Source organism: Stegostoma tigrinum, chromosome 11 (assembly GCF_030684315.1).
Source record: "Stegostoma tigrinum isolate sSteTig4 chromosome 11, sSteTig4.hap1, whole genome shotgun sequence".
In the NCBI taxonomy this organism is placed as follows: Eukaryota; Metazoa; Chordata; class Chondrichthyes; order Orectolobiformes; family Stegostomatidae; genus Stegostoma; species Stegostoma tigrinum.
The window spans coordinates 45,062,565-45,082,136 of record NC_081364.1 but is presented as its reverse complement, the minus strand read 5'-3'; the positions used below and the strand labels follow the sequence as shown (position 1 = coordinate 45,082,136).

General features: G+C 40.4%; 1 protein-coding gene across 10 annotated transcripts in view; it reads right to left on the bottom strand.

Moving 5' to 3' along the window:
* suclg2 (succinate-CoA ligase GDP-forming subunit beta) overlaps positions 1 to 19,572 on the bottom strand; it is a 301,122-nt gene that overhangs the window by 11,358 nt on the left and 270,192 nt on the right. For all 10 annotated transcript variants that reach the window (XM_048548128.2, XM_048548127.2, XM_048548132.2 and 7 more), the window contains one exon: positions 18,835 to 18,955. In XM_048548128.2, coding sequence (XP_048404085.1) covers positions 18,835 to 18,955 — 121 coding nt within the window. The remainder of the gene's footprint in view (positions 1 to 18,834; positions 18,956 to 19,572) is intronic.

The window sequence follows — 19,572 nt, the reverse complement described above, 5'->3', positions numbered from 1 at the left end:
CAATCCACGTGTAATGACACACTCATTGTGGCAAGTGGGACTTGAACCTCCTGGCCCAGAGATAGGGAAATTAAGTGATTTTGTGCTGCATTGGTGAAGGGCAAGGGGACAACGTTGTTGTTCATTGGGGAAGGAGGGAATGGGGTTCGGGCAGAAGTGCAGGAGGCAGGTCAGACACGGCTGAAGACCTTATGTGGCACCGTCGGAAAAGATGCAATGGAGGAGAAGGGAGAAACAGTGATAACAGAACGGAGACATTGCAGGGAGGAGGTGTGGTCAAAGCAATTATAGGAGTTAGGAGCTTGTAATGAATATTGGGGGTGAAGCAGCCTATCCTCAGAAATTGAAAGTGAAGTCAAGAAAAGGAAGGAAGGAGTCAGAGATGGACTGGGTGAGGGTGAGATTAGGGTGGAAATCAGAGGCAACACTTTTGAATGTTTCCAATTCTGGACAAGAGCAGGAAGCAGCACTGAAAACATCACTGATGAATCAGTGAAAGAATTGCAGGAGCCTCAGTGGAATTGGATCAACGAAAGTGATTTAGGTATTATCATTAGACTCCAATCTAGAAACCAATGTCTGGGGACCAGGGTTCAAATCGTGCCACAGCAGATAGTGGAAATTGAATTCATTTAAAAGAAAATCTGGAATTTAAAAAACTGCTGATGACCATGAAACCATTGCTGACTGTCAGGGAAAATCCATCTTGTTACTAATGTCCTCACATTAAGGAAATCTGAAGGAAATTTGCACCCTCACCTGGTCTGGCCTATATGTGACTCCAGACCCACGGCAAGGTGGTTGTCTCAACTGCCTTCTGAAATGGCCTAGCAAGCCACTCAGTTCAAGGGTGATAAATGCTGGCTAGCCATTGATGCCTATGTGCCACGAGTGAATAAAAAACAGAATGTGAATGTAGCCCACAAAGAGACAGTTAGAACTGGGAACCATATGGGTATCCACAGCAATACATTTGACTCGGACAAAATGAGAGGAGTCAAAGGAGTTATTGTTCAAAGACAGGGTGGTGATGGATGTGGACTGTTCAGGATTCTTTTCAAGAAGGTTTCAGAGAGTCTGCAGACTGTCCTGATGGGGGATGGAAATGTAGAGGGATTGCACATCAAAAAGGAGGTGACTAGGACCAGAAAAGTGGAAACTGTGGAATGGACATAAAGCATCAGAAGAATCAGAACAGCAAAAATGAACAACATGGGAAAAGATAGAGTCAAGATAGGAAGAAATAAGTTCAGTGGAGCAAGAACAGACTGAAGTGATGGGTCTGCAAGGTCTCTCCTGTTGCAGATTTTAGGGAGGAACTCAACTCTAGATGTTTTCCGATCACCATGTTCAGGGATATTATTACACACCTCTGGAACTTGAACTTGGGTCTTCTGACTCAGAGGTAGGGGCCTTACCACTGTGCCATGAGAGCCCTTTTCTGATCAGCCTGCTCAGAAGCATCATGATACATCTCTGCATCTTTTCTGATGGTGCCACATCAGGTCTTCAGCCGTGTCCGACCTGTCTCCAGCATTTCTGCCCGAACCCCTGTTCCCTCCTTCCCCAATGAAGAACATTGTCCCCTTGCCCTTTAAGTGATTCGGTGCTGAACTGGTAATGTCCCTATCTCTGGGCTGGGAGGTTCAAGTCCCACTTGCCACTGAGTGCGTCATTACAAGTGGATCGAAGAACCTAAATCTTCCCACGCAGAAGTAAGGGACACTATTTACTGCACCATGGCAGATCTTTTGCTTCTGTCTGGAAGTGGTGTCACACACAATTCAACAGCCTTTTCCCTACCACTAAATCACCCATGGTATTTTTTTCTTATCTATTAACTACCACCAACCACAACAGCTCTCAATAAAGAAAAAATCTAATGAGCATCATCTGCTCTCAATCAATTCTGGATCTGATCTGTTGGAACCAAATGGGGTCTTGTGGCACAGTGGTAACTTCCCTACATCTGAGCCAGGAGGCCGGGGTTTAAGTCCAACTTACTCCAGAAGTGTGTCGAAACATGGGTGGCACAGTGGCTAGCACTGCTGCCTCACAGCGCTAGGGACTTGGCTTCGGTTCCAGCCTTGGGAGATTCTCTGTGTAGAGTTTGTACATTTTCCCTATGTCTGTGTGAGTTTCCTCCAGGAGTTCTGGATTTCTCCCACAGTTCGGAGCTATGCAGGGTAGGTGGGCTGGCCGTGCTAAATCGCCCATTGTGTCCAGGGACATGCAGGCTAGTTGGACTAGCCATGAGAAATGCAGGATTACAGGGATAGGGCAAAGGATGGGTCTGGGCTGGATGCTCTTGGAGGGTCGATGTGGATTCGATGGGGCGAATGGCCTGTTTCCATTCTATAGGGATTCTATGGCTCGCCAATAACAGATTGACGAGGAAAAAATACTTTCTGTTTGAGTCTTGAAGGGACCTGCATTTCTAATACTGACAAAGATTATTGGTGTGTAGCTATTGGGCAAACAGTATCAAAGCATCCTGAGAGTATAAAATACTGTATATAAAAAAAGACTGCTTCAATCTTGTATTGCTTGATTATCTTAAGTAGTTATGAATATTAATTTTGTTGGCAGGCATTGATTATGCATTATCAGTTACTTAGTGCAGAATGAAGGGCTACATTAATCTGCTGCAACCTCAGGTTGTCTCAAGTCCACGCCTGAATGAAGCACTCCAGATGAATGAATGAAACAAGTGTCTTGACAAAACAGGTTTAGTTTTTTGAATCCATATAAATCAAAACACAGTCATCGCTGTTATTTTTCAAATGTACTGTTTTGCAATACAATATTGAAACATGTCAAAACATAGCAAAAGGTATTCAACAAAATTTCTACAAAGTTTTTAATCAATTGTACTGCGCTGCTGAACTTGTATATGAGAAATGCTAAAAACGTAAAGTTTACGGCTTTGACTAGTGTAAATGTTGAGGAAATGTCACAGAAATACTTTGCCTCAGTTTTGTAAGATATTTAACGAGGCCTTCTTTAAAAAATGGGAGAAAAAAAACCATATAATGTATTTTAAAATAAATAATCAATTAGGTTATACAAAGGTTTTGAAGCCAGGTTGATAATAGAATCAGAAGCACCTTTTTAAAATGTTGCCAGTAACCTTCTGGCACTTGGTGGCGGCAAAGAACTGTGAGCTGAGTATTACACTCTGTCTGAAATTTAAATAGAGAGCACCCTAGCTTTATTTTAAAGTGTCACCTCTTAAAAGCTAGTATTCGTGGGTATTGCCATTATCCTGCTTTTCCTCCTAAACAGGTCAACAGTACTCTGTAAATAGAGTGTCAGTTACTGTTTATAATATTGTGATAATGATAGCACTATTATATTTTCTGAAGGTGATTCTTTACAGCTAAACAGCAAAAATGCACATTACTTTCTGATCAAATCTTTCTCACCACTCCCTTTTCTACAGCAGCATGTCATAATTCTCTTAACTCATTGTAAAAAAAACCAAAGTTGAGAGGGAAAAGAGCTGTAGAAACACTACATCATTCATGGTGATTTTTCACATTTCATATCAGCTAAAACTCAATTTTATAAATGCCCAAACTTTTCATTTGCAAATTTTCACTTAGGAAAAGGAAGTTATAATGCACTAAGTCTTGAGTTCATCCTGACTCTCTTAGTTTGATCATTTTCATTTGGCAGTCAGAAATGAATGTTCAAATAAGAAAACTATGTTTGCCACAATGGAAACATTTAGATAATGCATCTGACTGGATCTGGCACTGATAACATGCAATTTCAAAATCCTCAAAATGAGCAAGTTCGTACAGAATTAACGTCACATTAAAACCACAGCATCAGTTGAATTAATACAGTCAAAAGTTGGGAGATTATTTTAAATAACACTAACGACAGCCTGAAATCAAAGAATTATAAACTCATACACTAGGTGGTGTGAGAGGCCTATATAGGAACACAACATTAAAATCTCCTTGCTTGCTGACATGGAAGAGCAGATCAGTCTTATTGTGTGGTACTGCTGAAATACAAGTATAGATTTGCTGTTGAAAACTTTCCTTCCTTGCATTTTCCAATTTCAAAGCAAAGGTACTTGTTTCTTGTTTTCTCCCAGGAGATTGCACAGGTCTTTGTGGGGAATTAGAAATTAGCTACATGGCAAATATGACGCAAAATTAAATACACTTTTAGCTTGAAATAGGTTAGTATTCTGACCTTTATTTTCCTACACTGTGTTTTGTTTCCCTAGCAACAGAACAGTGGAATGATTATTTTTAGGGATGACAATGCACCTACCATAAAAATAGGCCCATTGGCAGACACTGCCTCAGCAATTGTGGTAGAAAATGGACAGATACTTAAAGCAATTAAGATATCTCAAAACAATAAGCCAAAGAACTGTGGATGTTGGAAATCAGACACAAAAATCATTAAATTCTGGAAAACCTCAGTGGGCCTGGCAGCATCTGTGGACAAAAAGCAGCAGTTTAAGCTTCAGTGACCCTTCATCAGAACAGGGTGAGTCTGAGCTGGAGGCAGTCACTTAAGAATGCGAAGTGGCTGTAGAAATGAGTTTTTGGAAAATACCTTGTCACACACCAAAAGTGGCAGCAAAATTAACGATGATGAACAAGAAGAATGACTGGAATGGATATCTTGTTGGAAAGAGAATTTTTCCTTTGTGTTCCGAAGAAGGGTCACTGGACCTGAAACACTAACTCTGCTTTCTCGCCACAAATGTGGCCAGGCTTGCTCATATTTTCCAGTGATTTATAATTTTCTTACAAAACAGCGTTCAGCTTTTCATAATTAAAGTGACTTTTGCGAACAACATTATAGTTCAAAAGTCTGAGAAGAATAGACTGAATAACCATTACATGTATATATTATATATATATATATAATTAACAGGATTTATAAACAGCTTTGCCATAAATAAGTGGTGATAGGACAGACATGGATTAAGAACAACTGAAAGCACTGCAGATGCTGTAAATCAGGAACAAAAACAAAGTTGCTGGACAAATTCAGCAGGTCTGACAGCATCTGTGAAGAAGAAAATGAAGGAGAAAACAGAGTTAACGTTTCGGGTCCGGTGACCCTTCCTCAGAATTCTTGGATTAAGAGAACTTCTGTAAATTAGCTTTGAGGTTGAGGGTATGGAATTTTTTTGGAACAATGAAAATGTCAAGGTAGGGCAGCTTGAGATGTGATAAGGATGAGTCATTGATCAAGACCTGAAGGTAAATGCAAAGGCTCAAAAAGCAAAAGGCATTATAAGGTAGGTATTTTATCCAATAGTTAAAACAAAGAACTTGATATTTTAGAAGATATTTTTGGAGCACTTAAATCTTTAGAAGGTAAAAAATACCTTGCCAACAACCCAGCGGCATTCTGCCCATACAAATTCTTAAAGGAAGATACTCTGGATGACATCAATGCAACAGGCAGTGAAGAGGGGTTCTCCACGCTAACCCTCTTGCATGTCACCACAAAAAGGAAGGAAAAGGAGGATAGGAAGGAAAGAAAGGAACGGAAAAGGAAAAAAAGAAAAATGGTTGGACACGTCAGCTATCTTTCCCAATATAAACGTATGTTTTGCGGTCTGACCCCTAACATTATATCCAACCTTAAATTCTGGTTAAAGTTAATATCCCAACTTATTGCTTGCAGTTGATCCTGACAGTGATAACATAACCATCTTTTAAAAGATTAAAATTAATACAAAATTCAGGTGGGAACTAAATGTCTTATGATGACATCACAACTGTCTGAGACAAGATAGATTGATCAGGAGATAAATACACAAATTAACAAAAACTTATGTTTATTTAGTATCTTCAATAAAATAAAATGCTTCACAGTTTGCTCAGAGAAAAATGTTACAAGCCAAAGAAAAAAATTAGATCAGGTGACCAAAAGCTTGGTCAAAGAGTGGGTTTTAAGGAAGGAGTGGGCGATGGAAAGACAAAGTTAGTCAAGCTGGGAATTTCAGAGTGTGACGAAGATATCGCCACCTTTGATGAAATGACAATCAGAGCACAATGGAGAATGGCGACTGAAGAAATTTACGTCAAGGGAAAACAGTGATGCCATGCAGCACTAGAAATATTAACCTCATAAATATAAACTAAAGGAGCAAATTAATATCAGCAAGACATGTGGGTCTTAGCATGCAATAGCAGATGGACAGGCCAGTTTAGCTACAGCTGAAGTTTATGGATGGTGGACAGTAGTTGGTCAGGAGAGTTTTGGAACTAGATAATACTTTCACAAAGTTGGTGTCTCAGTTGACTCCAAGGTGAGCTTTAACCACATATTTACTCTATCACCAAAATGGTCACATTCCACCTCCGTGGAATGACCCAATTCCAGGCTGAAATTCTCATCCCTATGTTTGTCAATACTTCTAGATGTGTCATTTCTAATCCTTTCCTAGCTGTCGTCTTCTTTGCTCTCCACTCTTTGCAAACTGGGGGGCACCTGAAACTCTGCTGTCTGTATCCTAACTCCCATTCATTCATAACTCTTATGCTTGCTAACTTATACTGGCTCTGTGCCTGAATTGTTTTCAAATCCCTCATTAGACTCACCTCTCGATATCTCCATTTGGTCACTGGTGGCCATGCCCTCTAGACTTTGGGATTGACTTTGTAAGCCTATCTGCCTCTCTCTCTTCCTTTTAAATATGTCGAAACTTACCTTCGTTGCTGCACGTTTGATGATCTGCCCTAAATTTTTCTCATGTGTCTTGGTGTCAATTTTTGTTTAACTGCACTCCTGTGAAATGCCTTAGAACATTTTACTCTGTTAAAGGTCCTGTGGAAATGCAAATACACTTTTGCTCCTGGATGTGATTGTGGGTTTTAACAGCAGCTGGGTTAAGACAAGAACAAATGTGGGGAACATTATGGAGAGGGTTTGGGGATTGAACATTTTTATGTTATTAGGTCAGATGAAATACCATGTTGAAATTACAAACAGACAGTTCAGCCTGTGTTGACAAGGAAGGAGGTGGAATGGGTAGGCAGGGAGTTTGTGGCAGAACTGAATACAATAGACAGATGAGCTACAATTCTCGTACTGTCAGTACATGTGTGCAAGTTCACTGCACACAGTGGTAGGGAAACTATCGCAGAAAATTTTGAAGTAGGGAATTAATCTCCATTTAGAGAGAGGCAAAATTGATCAGTATGGCTTTGTCGGGGCGGGGGGGGGGTGGGGGGTGCGGCAGCATCACACTTAGTATATCAGTTGAATTTTTCAAAGTGGTGACCAAGTGTATAGACACCAAAAGAACTGCAGATATTGTAAATCAGGAACAAAAACAAAGTTGCTGGAAAAGCTCAGCAGGTCTGGCAGCATCTGTGAAGAAAAAAACAGAGTTAACATTTCAGGTCCGATTCTGGGGAAAGGTCACCAAAACCCGAAATGCTAACTTTTTTTCCTTCACAGATGCTGCCAGTCCTCCTGAGGTTTTCTAGCAACTTTGTTTTTCTATAGACGTGGGTAGTGAATTTGATGCAAGACACTTGACAATGTCCCAAATTGGAGACTGATGAAGATAAAAACACATGGGATCCATGTACCGTGGCAGAATTGGCTTAGTCTGTATGCAGATAACAAGGTGTAGAGCTGGATGAACACAGCAGGCCAGGCAGCATCAGAGGAGCAGGAAAGCTAACGTTTCAGGTCTGGGCCCTTCCTCAGGAAAAAACAGAGTTAATGTTTCAGGTCCGGTTCGGAAGAAGGGTCCAGACCCAAAAAGTCAGCTTTCCTGCTCCTCTGATGCTGTCTGGCCTGCTGTGTTCATCAGGCCTACACCCTGTTATTGCAGACTCTCGCATCAGTAGTTCCTACTATCTCTTAGTCTGCGTGCAGTTCTGGTCCTAGGAAGGATACGATTGAACTGGATGGGGTGTGGGGGAGATTTACCAGGATGTTGCCTGGGATGGAGTGCTTTAACTATGAAGTGAGGCTGGATAAGCTTGGGTTGTTTTTCTTTGGAGCAGAGAAGGTTGAGGGGGGACCTGATAGAGGTGTATAAGGATAAGGGACATTGACAAACTGAATAGAATACAGCACATCCCTTTAGTTGAAGGGGCAATAAATGGGGACACACTTATAAAGGTGAAAGGCAGGAAATTTAGCAAAAGATCTGAGGAAAAACATGTTCACCGAGAAGGTGGTGGGAGTCTGGAATTCCATGCCTGGGAGGGTAGTTGAAATGCATCGCCTCACAGCCATTAAAATGTACTTGGACAGCACTTGAAATGTCACAATAAAGCTATGAGCATAACACTGCAAAGCCAGGCCAGTGTAAATGTAGGTAACACAGTATGGAGGTGGAAGAACAGAGCAGGCTAGGCAACATCAGAATAGCAAGAAAGTTGACGTTTTAGGTTGGGATTCTTCTTCAGAAATTTTCCTGCCTAACCTGCTGTGTTACCTCTGACTTCAGCATCTGCAGCTCTTGCTATCTCCCAGTATAGATGTAGTACACTTTTGGTTGTACAAATGTGATGGGCTGAGGGGCCTCTTCTGTATGATTCTGTGTTTCTGAGTTGGAAACTCCAAAGCTATTGGAGGTGGTTCAGGAACAGGAAACATTGCAGGAGGTACTGCAGCCACAGTTGGATAGCTAAGAGTAGAACCAAGTGGCTGTAGTCTCACTGAGCTGGGCAGTGGTGGAAAGGCACCTTGGCATGATATTGTGGTCAACTGTGCCAAATACCATTAACAGACTGAGGAGAACAAGGCACAATGATGGACCATGGTCACAATCACAGAAAGGGTGATTTTTGTTGGGGATTTTTCTTGAAAGACATTAATCAAATGCTTATTAGAATCATAAATAACTTAGCACACATTTGGTCCATTGTGTTGTGGCAGCTTTTGATTGTGCCACCGACTTAATTTCATTTCTCTTCTCTTTTTAAATAATCCTCTTTTACCGTCATTTATCAAATTTCCCTTTGAAAGTAGTTAATAAATCCACTTCCACCATCCTTTCAGGCAGTGAATTCCTTCTCGTCTCAAGTCACAAACTGCCTACCTGTTCATCTGAGATTTCATGCCCTGGTTCCAGATCACACAGCCAAGGGTACCTTCCACTACCCTTTGTGCTCTGTCGGAGTCTACATGGTTCAATGAGACCACCAATTCTTCCAAATTCTAGATAACATAGACACAGTTTCCTCAAGGTCACTTCACAGCACATCCCGGAGATCAGTCTCATCAATGTTCACGAAAATCTCTTTATGAAAGTATATCGCCCTTTAGGTCATGAGACTAAGGCTCTCTGTTATACTTCAAGGTCTCACCAAGGCACCATACAATCTCAGAACAACTTTACTTCCATACTCAAATGCTCCTGCAATAAACATACTCTTTCAAAACCATTCATGACTTTTAGTACCTCTGAAAGTCATGTGAATATAAGACCATAAAACAGAGGAGCAAAGTAGGCTATTCAGCCCACAAATCTTTTCAATCATTCTTTGAAATCATTGCTGATTTCATAACCCCCAACTCCACGATCCTACTTTTTCCCCATAATCTCTGATTCCCTTACGGATTAAAAATTTGTCTATCTCAGCCTTAAATATACTTAACCACCCAGCCTCAAAAGCCTCCTGTGGAAGAGAATTCCACAGATTCACCACCTACCACTCAAGAGAAGAAGTTCTTCATTTTTGTCTTAAATACATGACCCTTTATTCTGAGATTATGCCCTCTGGTCCGAGACTCCCACAAGGGTAAAAAACCTCTCTGCTTCCCACCTGTCACATCCTATAAGAAATGTTTCAAAAAGATTGCCTCATTCTTCTATGTCGTAATGAGTACAGGCCTAATCCAGTCACCCTCTTCTCGCAAGACAGTCCCTCCATACCTAGTATCAGCTTAAGAGAACACTCTTTGGATTGCTTCCAATGGTGTATATTTTTCCCTAGATACAGGGCCTACAGCTTTGATAATATTCTCGCTGTGGTCTGGCTACTGCCTTGTACATTTGATCAAATCCTTCCTACTTTTATATGTCATTGCCTGTTAAATAAAGACCCACATTCTATTTGCCTTCCCTTTAACCAATGAATTTAGATGTCAGCTTCTTTTGTGAATCATGGATGAGACTCACAAATCCCTCTGCTGTGTTCCTTTCTGCAGTTGATCTTTATTTAAATAATATGCAGATCTATATACATCTTGCCAAAGTACACAATATCATATTATTCCGCATTATATTGCATCTGTCTAGGTTTTTGTATTCACTGAACAAGTCTCGACTTCTCAGTAGACTGTGTCTTTCACACCGCCTGTCTTCTACTCTACTTTTGTAGTATCTGCAAACTTGGCTACAGTACATTCATTCCTCATCTAAGTCACTATTACATATATGGTAAATAATTGTAGCTTCAGTACTGATCCATGTGGCACACCTATCTACAATTTGCGAACCTGAGCGTGTCTCCTCTTCCCAACTCACTTTATTATATTAGGTAGCTATATTTCTACCTATACTACCTCCAGCACCATGCATGATTTGGAAAAGAATGGGCTTATTAGGGATCATTGGCATGGCTTTACGCAGAGGCGGACTTATCTCACAAATCTGATTGAGGTTTATGAGGAATTGAAGATGATTATTATGAGGGTAGAATAGGGCAGTAGATGTTCTATACATAGAATTCTAAAGCATTTGACAACGTCCCTTATGGTAGGCTGGTCCAGGAGATTCAGTCACATGAGATCCATTACGAGTTGGTAAGTTGGATACAAAGTTGGCTTCGTCCTGGAATATAGAGGGTACTTGTGGAGGGATAGTTTTCTAACTGAAGGTCTGTGATCAGTGAAGTTCCAAAAGGATCTGTGCTGGGACCCCAGCATTTGTAATATACATAAACGGTTTAGGTGGTTTGATTAGTAAGTTTGCAGATTACACAAATTTTTGATAAAGTTGTGGATAGTGAGGAAGGTTGTCAAAGGATACAGCAGGATATAAATCAGTTGGAAGGTTCAGTGGAGAAATAGCAGATGGAGTTTAATCTCGCCATGTGTGAGGTGATGCATTTTCAAAGCTTAAATGCAAGAAGAATGTATACAGTAAATGGCAGGAGCATTGATGCAAGGGGGATCTTGGGGTGCAAGACCATAGCTCCCTGAAAGTAGCAACACAGGTGGATAAGGTGGCAAAAAGGGCGATGGCATGCTCATTTTCATCAAGTTTAAAAGTTGCTAAGTCATGTTGCAGCTTTCTAAAACTTAAGTTAGGCCACATTTGGATTATGTGTACAATTCTATTTGGAGGCATTGGAGAGGGTGCAAAAGAGGTTTACCATGATGCTGCCTGAATTGGAGTGTATAAGCCATAAGGAGAGGTTAGACAAACTTGATTTGTTTTCACAAGGGTCTCAAAGGCTGAGGGGCCACCTGCGAGGGGTATATAAAAATTCTGAGAAGCATGGATTGGTTGGATAGTTGGAGTCTCTTTATCAAAGTGGGACTGTCAAAAACAAGGCAGCATAGGTTTAAGATGTTCAGGGCAAGTTCTTTTTTTCACAGAGGGTGGTAGATACCTTGAACCCGCTGCCAAGGGAGGGGGTAGAAGCAGCAATGTTTAAGAGGCATTTAGACTGAAGCATGAACAGGCAGGGAATACAGGGTTAAGCACCGTGTGCAGGCAGGTGGGACTAGTTTAGAATGGCATCATGTTTGGTGCAGACTTGGTGGGCCAAAGGTTTCTGTTTCTGTGCCGTGCTGTTACATGTACAGGTTTTTTGGTAATAAGTATGGAACTGATTGAATGTGAATGAACTGGAGATTAGCACGCTCACAGGAGAAAATAGCAATCCATAAAGACATGATAAAGCAAGTGAAACAGTCTGTGCACTTAGCCATTGTTTGCTGACAAAGGGTGGGAGTGAGGTTGACATGCATGCAGGACTGGCAGTAGCCAGGATATCCTTTAATCAATCACACTGACAGTTGTGGCTCTATGACTTTCTAATCTATTGGAATGCAACATGAATGAACATGGTTAAAAATAGGCTTTTCAATCTTGTGTAGAAAATTGGGTTGTTTGATATAAAACAGTATTGTTTGTCTCATTTGCAGTTACGCGCAAAATCCTTGATCTCATCCCATCCTATTTGTTCCCCTTTTATATGACAAGAATAAAGTAAATAGATTTACTAAAACTTTAATGCAGCCGTTTGTACGCTTTCCTAGTCCGATTGCACTAATTAGCCTTTATTGGCTGGAACATCAATTTACACTATTTCTCTTTTGCTCATAACAACTTGCACAAGTGTGTGTGATGATCTTTAGCATCTGAAATATTTGCGCTTAGTGTAGCATTAGAGAGGAGTTATTTGTCTTCATTCTGAGGCAAATTGTGATTTTGTTGAGCTACTACTTGTGACCAGGCTGAGAAAGGGCTAACAGAAATTCAATATCTGACTGATAATTTAAAAATTCAGTTGCCTTTAGGTTTTCAACAGATTGATCATTAATCTCCATAGTTAAGTTTTTGAAGTTTAAACTTTTTATAAAAAGAGACAAACAGGAATTGCATTTGATATTTCTCCTATAAAGTAAAAAAAATTATAACAAAGGTTTTCAGATAAACAAGGCACTGGTGAGACCATATCTCAAATACTGTGTATAGTTTGGTCCCCTTATTTATGGGAGATGGTAAATGCATTTAAGGCAGTTTAGAGGAGATATACTAGATTGATGTCTGGATTGTCTCATAAGGAAAGAGTGGACAGACTGGGCTAGTTTTTACTGGAGTTTAGAAAAGTGGGGGGTGGACTCGAATGAAATGTTTAAAATCCTAACTGGAAATTAACCTTCTTCTTGTGGGTACATCCTGAACGTACGTGTGCGCGCGCATGTGCGTGTCTGTGTCTGTTTGGGGTCGGGAGTCTCACCATTTAGGACACAGATGTGGAGAAACTGCATTCTATCAGAGTTGTGACACTGCGAAATGGTCTGCCTCAGAAGACCGACGGCTGAGGTGGATATTGTATATTTTTAAGACAGTGATAGATTTACTTTTGTTCGCTAAGGAATCAGAAGTAAATAGAAATGTGGAATTGGAAACACAAACAGATCTGCATAATCTTATTGAAGGCAGGCAGGTTGAAAAGGCTGAATGACTCATTTCTCCTCATTCAATTGTCTGTACTTAACTTATAAAAGGAAAGCAGTGGATATAACATATTTGGATATTTAGAAGGCATTTGATCAGGTACCACATATTAGACAACTTAATAAGATTCAAGCCGACGATGTTGAATGAGCATGGATACAGAATTGGTTAAAAAGATAGGAGAGGGAGTTGGGATAAAGTGGGCATTTTCAGGAAGCCAATCTGAAATAAGGGGTTGCACATTTAAGATAGCGATGTGGATGAAATTCTTCTCTGAAGGTAGTGAATCTATGGAATCCTGTACAAGAAGGCTGTTGAGGCTGGTTTATTAAGCATATTCAAGGCTGAGAAAGACAGGTTTTTATTCAGTGGGAATCAACGGTTATAGGGAAAAGGCAGGCAAGTAGAGTCAAGGATTCGCAAATCAGCCATGATCGCATTAAGTAACAGAGAAGACTCAATGGTCTGAATGGCCTACTTCTTTATGGTAGTTTCTGTTTCTGTTTGAGATCACTCCAAAGCAAATGTTGTCTTAGAGATGAGTCGTGTGGGCAGGGGGTTATTTTGATTAAGTTATTGAGTCATACATAGAACATAACAGCGCGGTACAGGCCCTTTGGCCCTCGATGTTGCGCAAACCTGCAAAACCAATCTGAAGCCCATCTAACCTACACTATTCCATTATCATTCGTATGTTTATCTAATGACCATTTAAGTGCACTTAAAGTTGGCGAGTCTACTACTGTTGCGGGCAGAGCATTCCACGCCCTTACTACTCTCTGGGTAAAGAATCTACCTCTGACATCTGTCCTATATCTATCACCCCTCAATTTAAAGCTATGTCCCCTCATGCTAGCCATCAGCATCTGAGGAAAAAGGCTCTCACCATCCACCCTATCTAAACCTCTGATCATCTTGCATGTCTCTATTCAGTCACCTCTTAACATTCTACTCTATAACGAAAACAGCCTCAGGTTCCTCAGCCTTTCCTCATAAGACCTTCCCTCCAGACCAGGTAACATCCTGGTAAATCTCCTCTGCACCCTTTCCAACGCTTCCACGTCCGTCTTATAATGCTGCGACCAGAACTGTAAGCAATACGCCAAGTGCAGCCACAGAGTTTTGTACAGCTGCAAAATGAGGTCATGGCTCCGAAACTCAATCCCTCTACCAATAAAACCTAACACACCGTACGCCTTCTTAACAACCCTATCAACCTGGGTGGCAACTTTCAGAGATCTATGCACATGGAGACCGAGATCTCTCTGTTCATCCACACTACCAAGATTTTTACCATTAGTCCAGTACTCTGTATTCCTGTTAATCATTCCAAAGTGAATGATCTCACACTTTTCCGCATTAAACTCCATTTGCTACTTCTCAGTTGAGCTCTGCAGCTTATCTATGTCCCTCTGTAACCTGCAACGTCCTTCCGCACTATCTACAACTCCACCGACTTTAGTGTCATCCACAAATATACTAACCCATATACGCCCTCATCCAGATCATTTATAAAAATGACATACAGCAGAAGCCCCAAAACAGATCCTTGTGGTACACCACTAGTAACCAAACTCCAGGATGAACATTTTCCATCAGCCATCACCCTCTGTCTTCTTACAGCCAGCCAATTTCTGATCCAAACCACTGAATCACCCTCAATCCCATGCCTCCATATTTTCTACAATAGCCTACCGTGGGGAACTTTATCAAATGCTTTACTGAAATCCATATACACCACATCCACTGCTTTACCCTAATACACCTATTTGGTCATCTTCTCAAAGAACTCAATAAGGTTTGTGAGGCACGACCTACCCTTCACAAAACCGTGTTGACTGTCCCTAATCAAATTATTCCTTTCTAGATGATTATAAATCCTATCTTTTATAATTCTTTCTAACACTTTACCACAACTGATGTAAGGCTCCCTGGTCTATAATTACCAGGGTTGTCTCTACTCCCCTTCTTGAACAAGGGGACAACATTTGCTGTCCTCCGGTCTTCTGGCACTATTCCTGTAGACAATGACGACAAAGATCAATGCCAACAGATCCTTCGGTACAAATTGTCTGTGCTGAGCTGATATCCTAAACTGATCTAGTCCCATCTGCCAGCATGTGGCCTATATCCTGTTCATGTACCCATCCGATGATAAAATGTGAGGCTGGATGAACACAGCAGGCCAAGCAGCATCTCAGGAGCACAAAAGCTGACGTTTCGGGCCTAGACCCTTCATCAGAGAGGGGGATGGGGAGAGGGAACTGGAATAAATAGGGAGAGAGGGGAGGCGGACCGAAGATGGAGAGAAAAGAAGATAGGTGGAGATTACAAGAGAGTTGCAATGGGAGAGAGATTCCCTGCATCTGCAGTTCCCATTATCTCATGTACCCATCCAGTTGCCTTTTAAACATTGTACTTGTACCCGCCTCCACCACTTCCTCTGGCAGCTCATTTTATATTTGGCTGTTTGCTGACAGAAGCACTAAATTTGGTTTGCGAACAGAAATAGTTACAGATTTGGTCCTGTGTTGAGAGAGCCAAAGGAAATCATTGTAATCAGGTCTGTGTTTAAACAGATAAAATTATAACCTTATTGTTCACTGTGTGGAATGTGGAAACAACTCAAGTTGAGTTTGGAACTTATGAGTGGGAGAAAAGGTAGAAAATTTGAGGCAAACAAGGGGAAGAGATTTATAATAGTCCATAAAGCATTTTGGCAGAAGCGGTCAACAGGAGTTAGCTTGGAAGTTGTGAGCAGGCAGCTGGTTATCTGCCAGCAACTTATACAAGGAACTGAAGCACCCACATTTGTATGAAATGAAAAACTGGAGGGCTGCTTAGTAAAGAAGCCAATGGAAAGAACCCTAAAAAATATTTCCCCAGAAAACACCTGAAACAGTGAGGAGAGCTGAATTGAATAACAGCAGAGATAGTAGGAACCGCAGATGCTGGAGAATCTGAGATAACAAGGTGTGGAGCTGGATGAACACAGAAGGCCAAGCAGCATCAGAGGCGCAGGAATGCTGACCTTTCGGGCCTAGGCCCTTCTTCAGAAAAAGAATAATGGCAGGTTGTGGCATAACTTTTGGGTCAGTTCTTAAAGAAGTGAATGAACCTTCAAGAATATGGTAATAGAATTCTTGGGTTGTGAAGGGTGGTGGGAGAGACTATTCAGCATAACTCCAGCAAGTTGGAGCATAAAATTAAGGCATCTTGTGCTCCTCGGTTGAACGTATTGAAATTAGTAACTGATAACTGTAATGGCTTCAATGTGTCCTGATGATACATACATAGTATTTTAGTGATCAGATAGCTCTCTGGGGGCCATTTAAACCATCCTGCAGGAAAATGATCAGATCAGATTGACTGTCTGCTTCACAAATTGCCCCATTAACTTTCCATTGACTCTATGCCAGATGGGATTGTAGTTGGGAAGGGCACAACAATTTGGAATCAGAAGGATGTACGCTGGAATGCAAGTTGAACGAGGTTGTGGGAATGAACTGACCAATTGTTAACAAGAATAGGATTTTGTAATTGAAGAAGGGGAACTGGAAACTAAAGAACAGGGAATGCTGGAGGCTGGCAAGAATAGACATGGTAGACAGGAATTCATGTAGACAAAATACGTAAGAAAGAAAAGTTTTAGGCAAGCCGGAACTTAGCTGGTGCAGTTAAGGATTCATGAGACAAATCAAGCCTGGAAGCAAAACATGCAACATGGAAAAAAGATTTTGGCAGCAGCATTGGTATGGATATTGGAGGAACGTGATTTGAAGCTTAAGTCAGGATTAAACAGCATATTCTATTTGTCCCCGCTACCAGGTTCAGGATCAGTCAACAGCCAGGAAGCACTATGCCATCAAGGGCACAACTATAACAACTTAATAGGAGCTGAGCAGGATTTAGTTTTGGTACAGGATAGCTGTGCTTTTATCATGTTAATTTGGAGACAATTCTGAATTATGTCAGTCAAATGTTTTGGTTGTGAATATTAGAGTCAAGCAAACCTAAAATAATTGATATGAGACACCAAAGTAAAAAACAAAATCCAGACTGAATTTATTCTGGTTCTACTTTGAAAAATAAAACATGTATGTTAAGTGATTTGACTTGGCACATGGAAATTTGAGGAAAAATTGAACACACCATTCTCCACATGAATGGAATAACCTGAAATTGGAATGAAACTGATGTTGAAACTGCTACGGTGGTTAACAAGTTATTGGGCCACACTTCAGAGGTCAGATAACATTGAAATAGTTTTGAATTTTTTTTTGCCCTGAAACAGAATTTAAACCATTTCTGTTCAGCACGTCACTGAACATCAGACTTGTAAAATCAATTGAGGTGTCAATCATCCATAGAACCAATTGCACTGCTTCCAATACATATCAGTTCCTTTGAAGAAACAGTAAGCATAGGTAAAACAATCTTTATATTACAATACCCCAGTGCCTAACCTCAGTTAAAATATTGGTCTTCTCAGAAATTAAGAAGATCTGTCCACCTTGATGAAATATCCAACTCTTTAAAGTTGCAGCTTTGTACAGGGTTTAACATACTAAACAGTGGCTGATAAAGGCATTATACAACACATATTCTGATATTAACACTACTGTTCTGTTCAGTAACATTTAGAAAAAGAAAGAGGTTTATTGATTTGGCTTATGCCTTTATAAACAGAACTAAAGTGAATTTCTAGCCATATGACTCCAGAATGCTTTTGTTTTAAAAAAGTCTTCTGAGCAGTTTTGCTTGTGAGTTTGTATCTGATTTTAACATAAATTTGAGGCTGATTAATTACATCATTTACAAGTGTTATGCAATGACACTGTTGTCAAGGGAGTTAAGGGTAAATATCATCTCATAGTTTCAATTCAAGAGATCTTGCTAAAGACTGATGTGCTGTCTCATTTATGTAACCTGTCTGAGTAACATCAATTTTGATGGTCTTAGAAATCTACATTTTACTAGCCTTGGGAATATTGCATAAGCATGTATTTATATCTAAAGTCTTTAAAGATACTTAATTATTTACAGATCATGCAGTTAGCGTTTTTACTTAAAACAAACAAGTACTTCAAAATTCTCAGGAATCCATAATATATGGACACATTCATGCCAAAAAATGATGTACATTTTAAAATATGCACAATTGTGAAGAAGTTGGAGGGGGTTAGTGAGTGAATGGTGAACTGTGATAGACTGCTAATGTTGCAGGTTGATTAGCGAGAATTGGTAAGTATTCCCAGCTTTTAAAGAAAAAAAAGGTCTTCAATTTGTTTAGATCTCTACTGTTTCTTTTCCCTTTTCCTGAAAATGCCTTGCTTAAGTAGAAGCTTGATACTGGTGTATAAAAGATTATTACAGTAAGGTGTAAGGAGCTAGGAGTGTGTAAAGAGCAGGTTATTAGTCAATAAATTAAACAAAATACAAAGGTGAATGAGCAAGGTGATGTGCTACTCCTGCAGCATGAGCGCGCTGCTGGACACTAAGAATTTCCAGGGTGAACACGCCTGTGGTAAGCGTTCGCATCTTGCGGAACATTTAATCTGAATTAAGGAGCTGAAATCTGACTTGCAGACATTGTACTATATCAGGGAGGGGTGAAAATGCCTGGGACACTTCGCTATAAAAGGTGGTTACACTTTCAGATTAATTCAAATTTGGTCTGTTCTTACCTTCAAGTCTTACAACCAATGGCACTTTCAGTCTGAGTTCACGGCATGCCTTGGTTATGCCATGTGCTATTATTGCACAGTTGACTATTCCACCAAAAATGTTGACAAGGATTGCTTCAACCTAGGAAAACAACAAAGAAATTTTCAGGAAAAAAAAGTGCATGTCATCAGGAACAGCATAACAAATTAAATTGATCCAGAATTAATATGGCTTATTAATGGTCTTCAAAATATGTGTATGCACAGGGACTGTCTGAGAAGGATGGCTTCCTTAATACATTTAAGGTGGAAGCTAAAAAAGTGTAGCATTGAGGTTATCCGTGGGTTTGCAGTAGAGTGAGGTACTGAGGAGTCTGTCCTTGATAGAGATGTGTGTGTCCAAGAACTAGACTGATTCTGAAGAGTAGTCCATGATAAGTCTGATGGTGGGATGAAATCTGTTGATATTGTTATGTAGTCATTTCAGTGATTCCTCACCATGAGTCCTACATAGCAATATAAACAAGTTTCATATCATGCACATACACAGGACCTGCTCAGATGAGGAGGAATGCAACGGACATCTAAAGATTTTGAAGGACACCCTCATAAGGACGGCATATGATGCTCAACTTGTCAATCGCCAGTTCTGATGTGCCAGAGTGAAAAACCACAACCACCTCCTCAGACAGACAAGATACGATTGATAGGATGCCCTTTGTCATCCAGTACTTCCTCAGAGTGGAGAAACTATGCCAT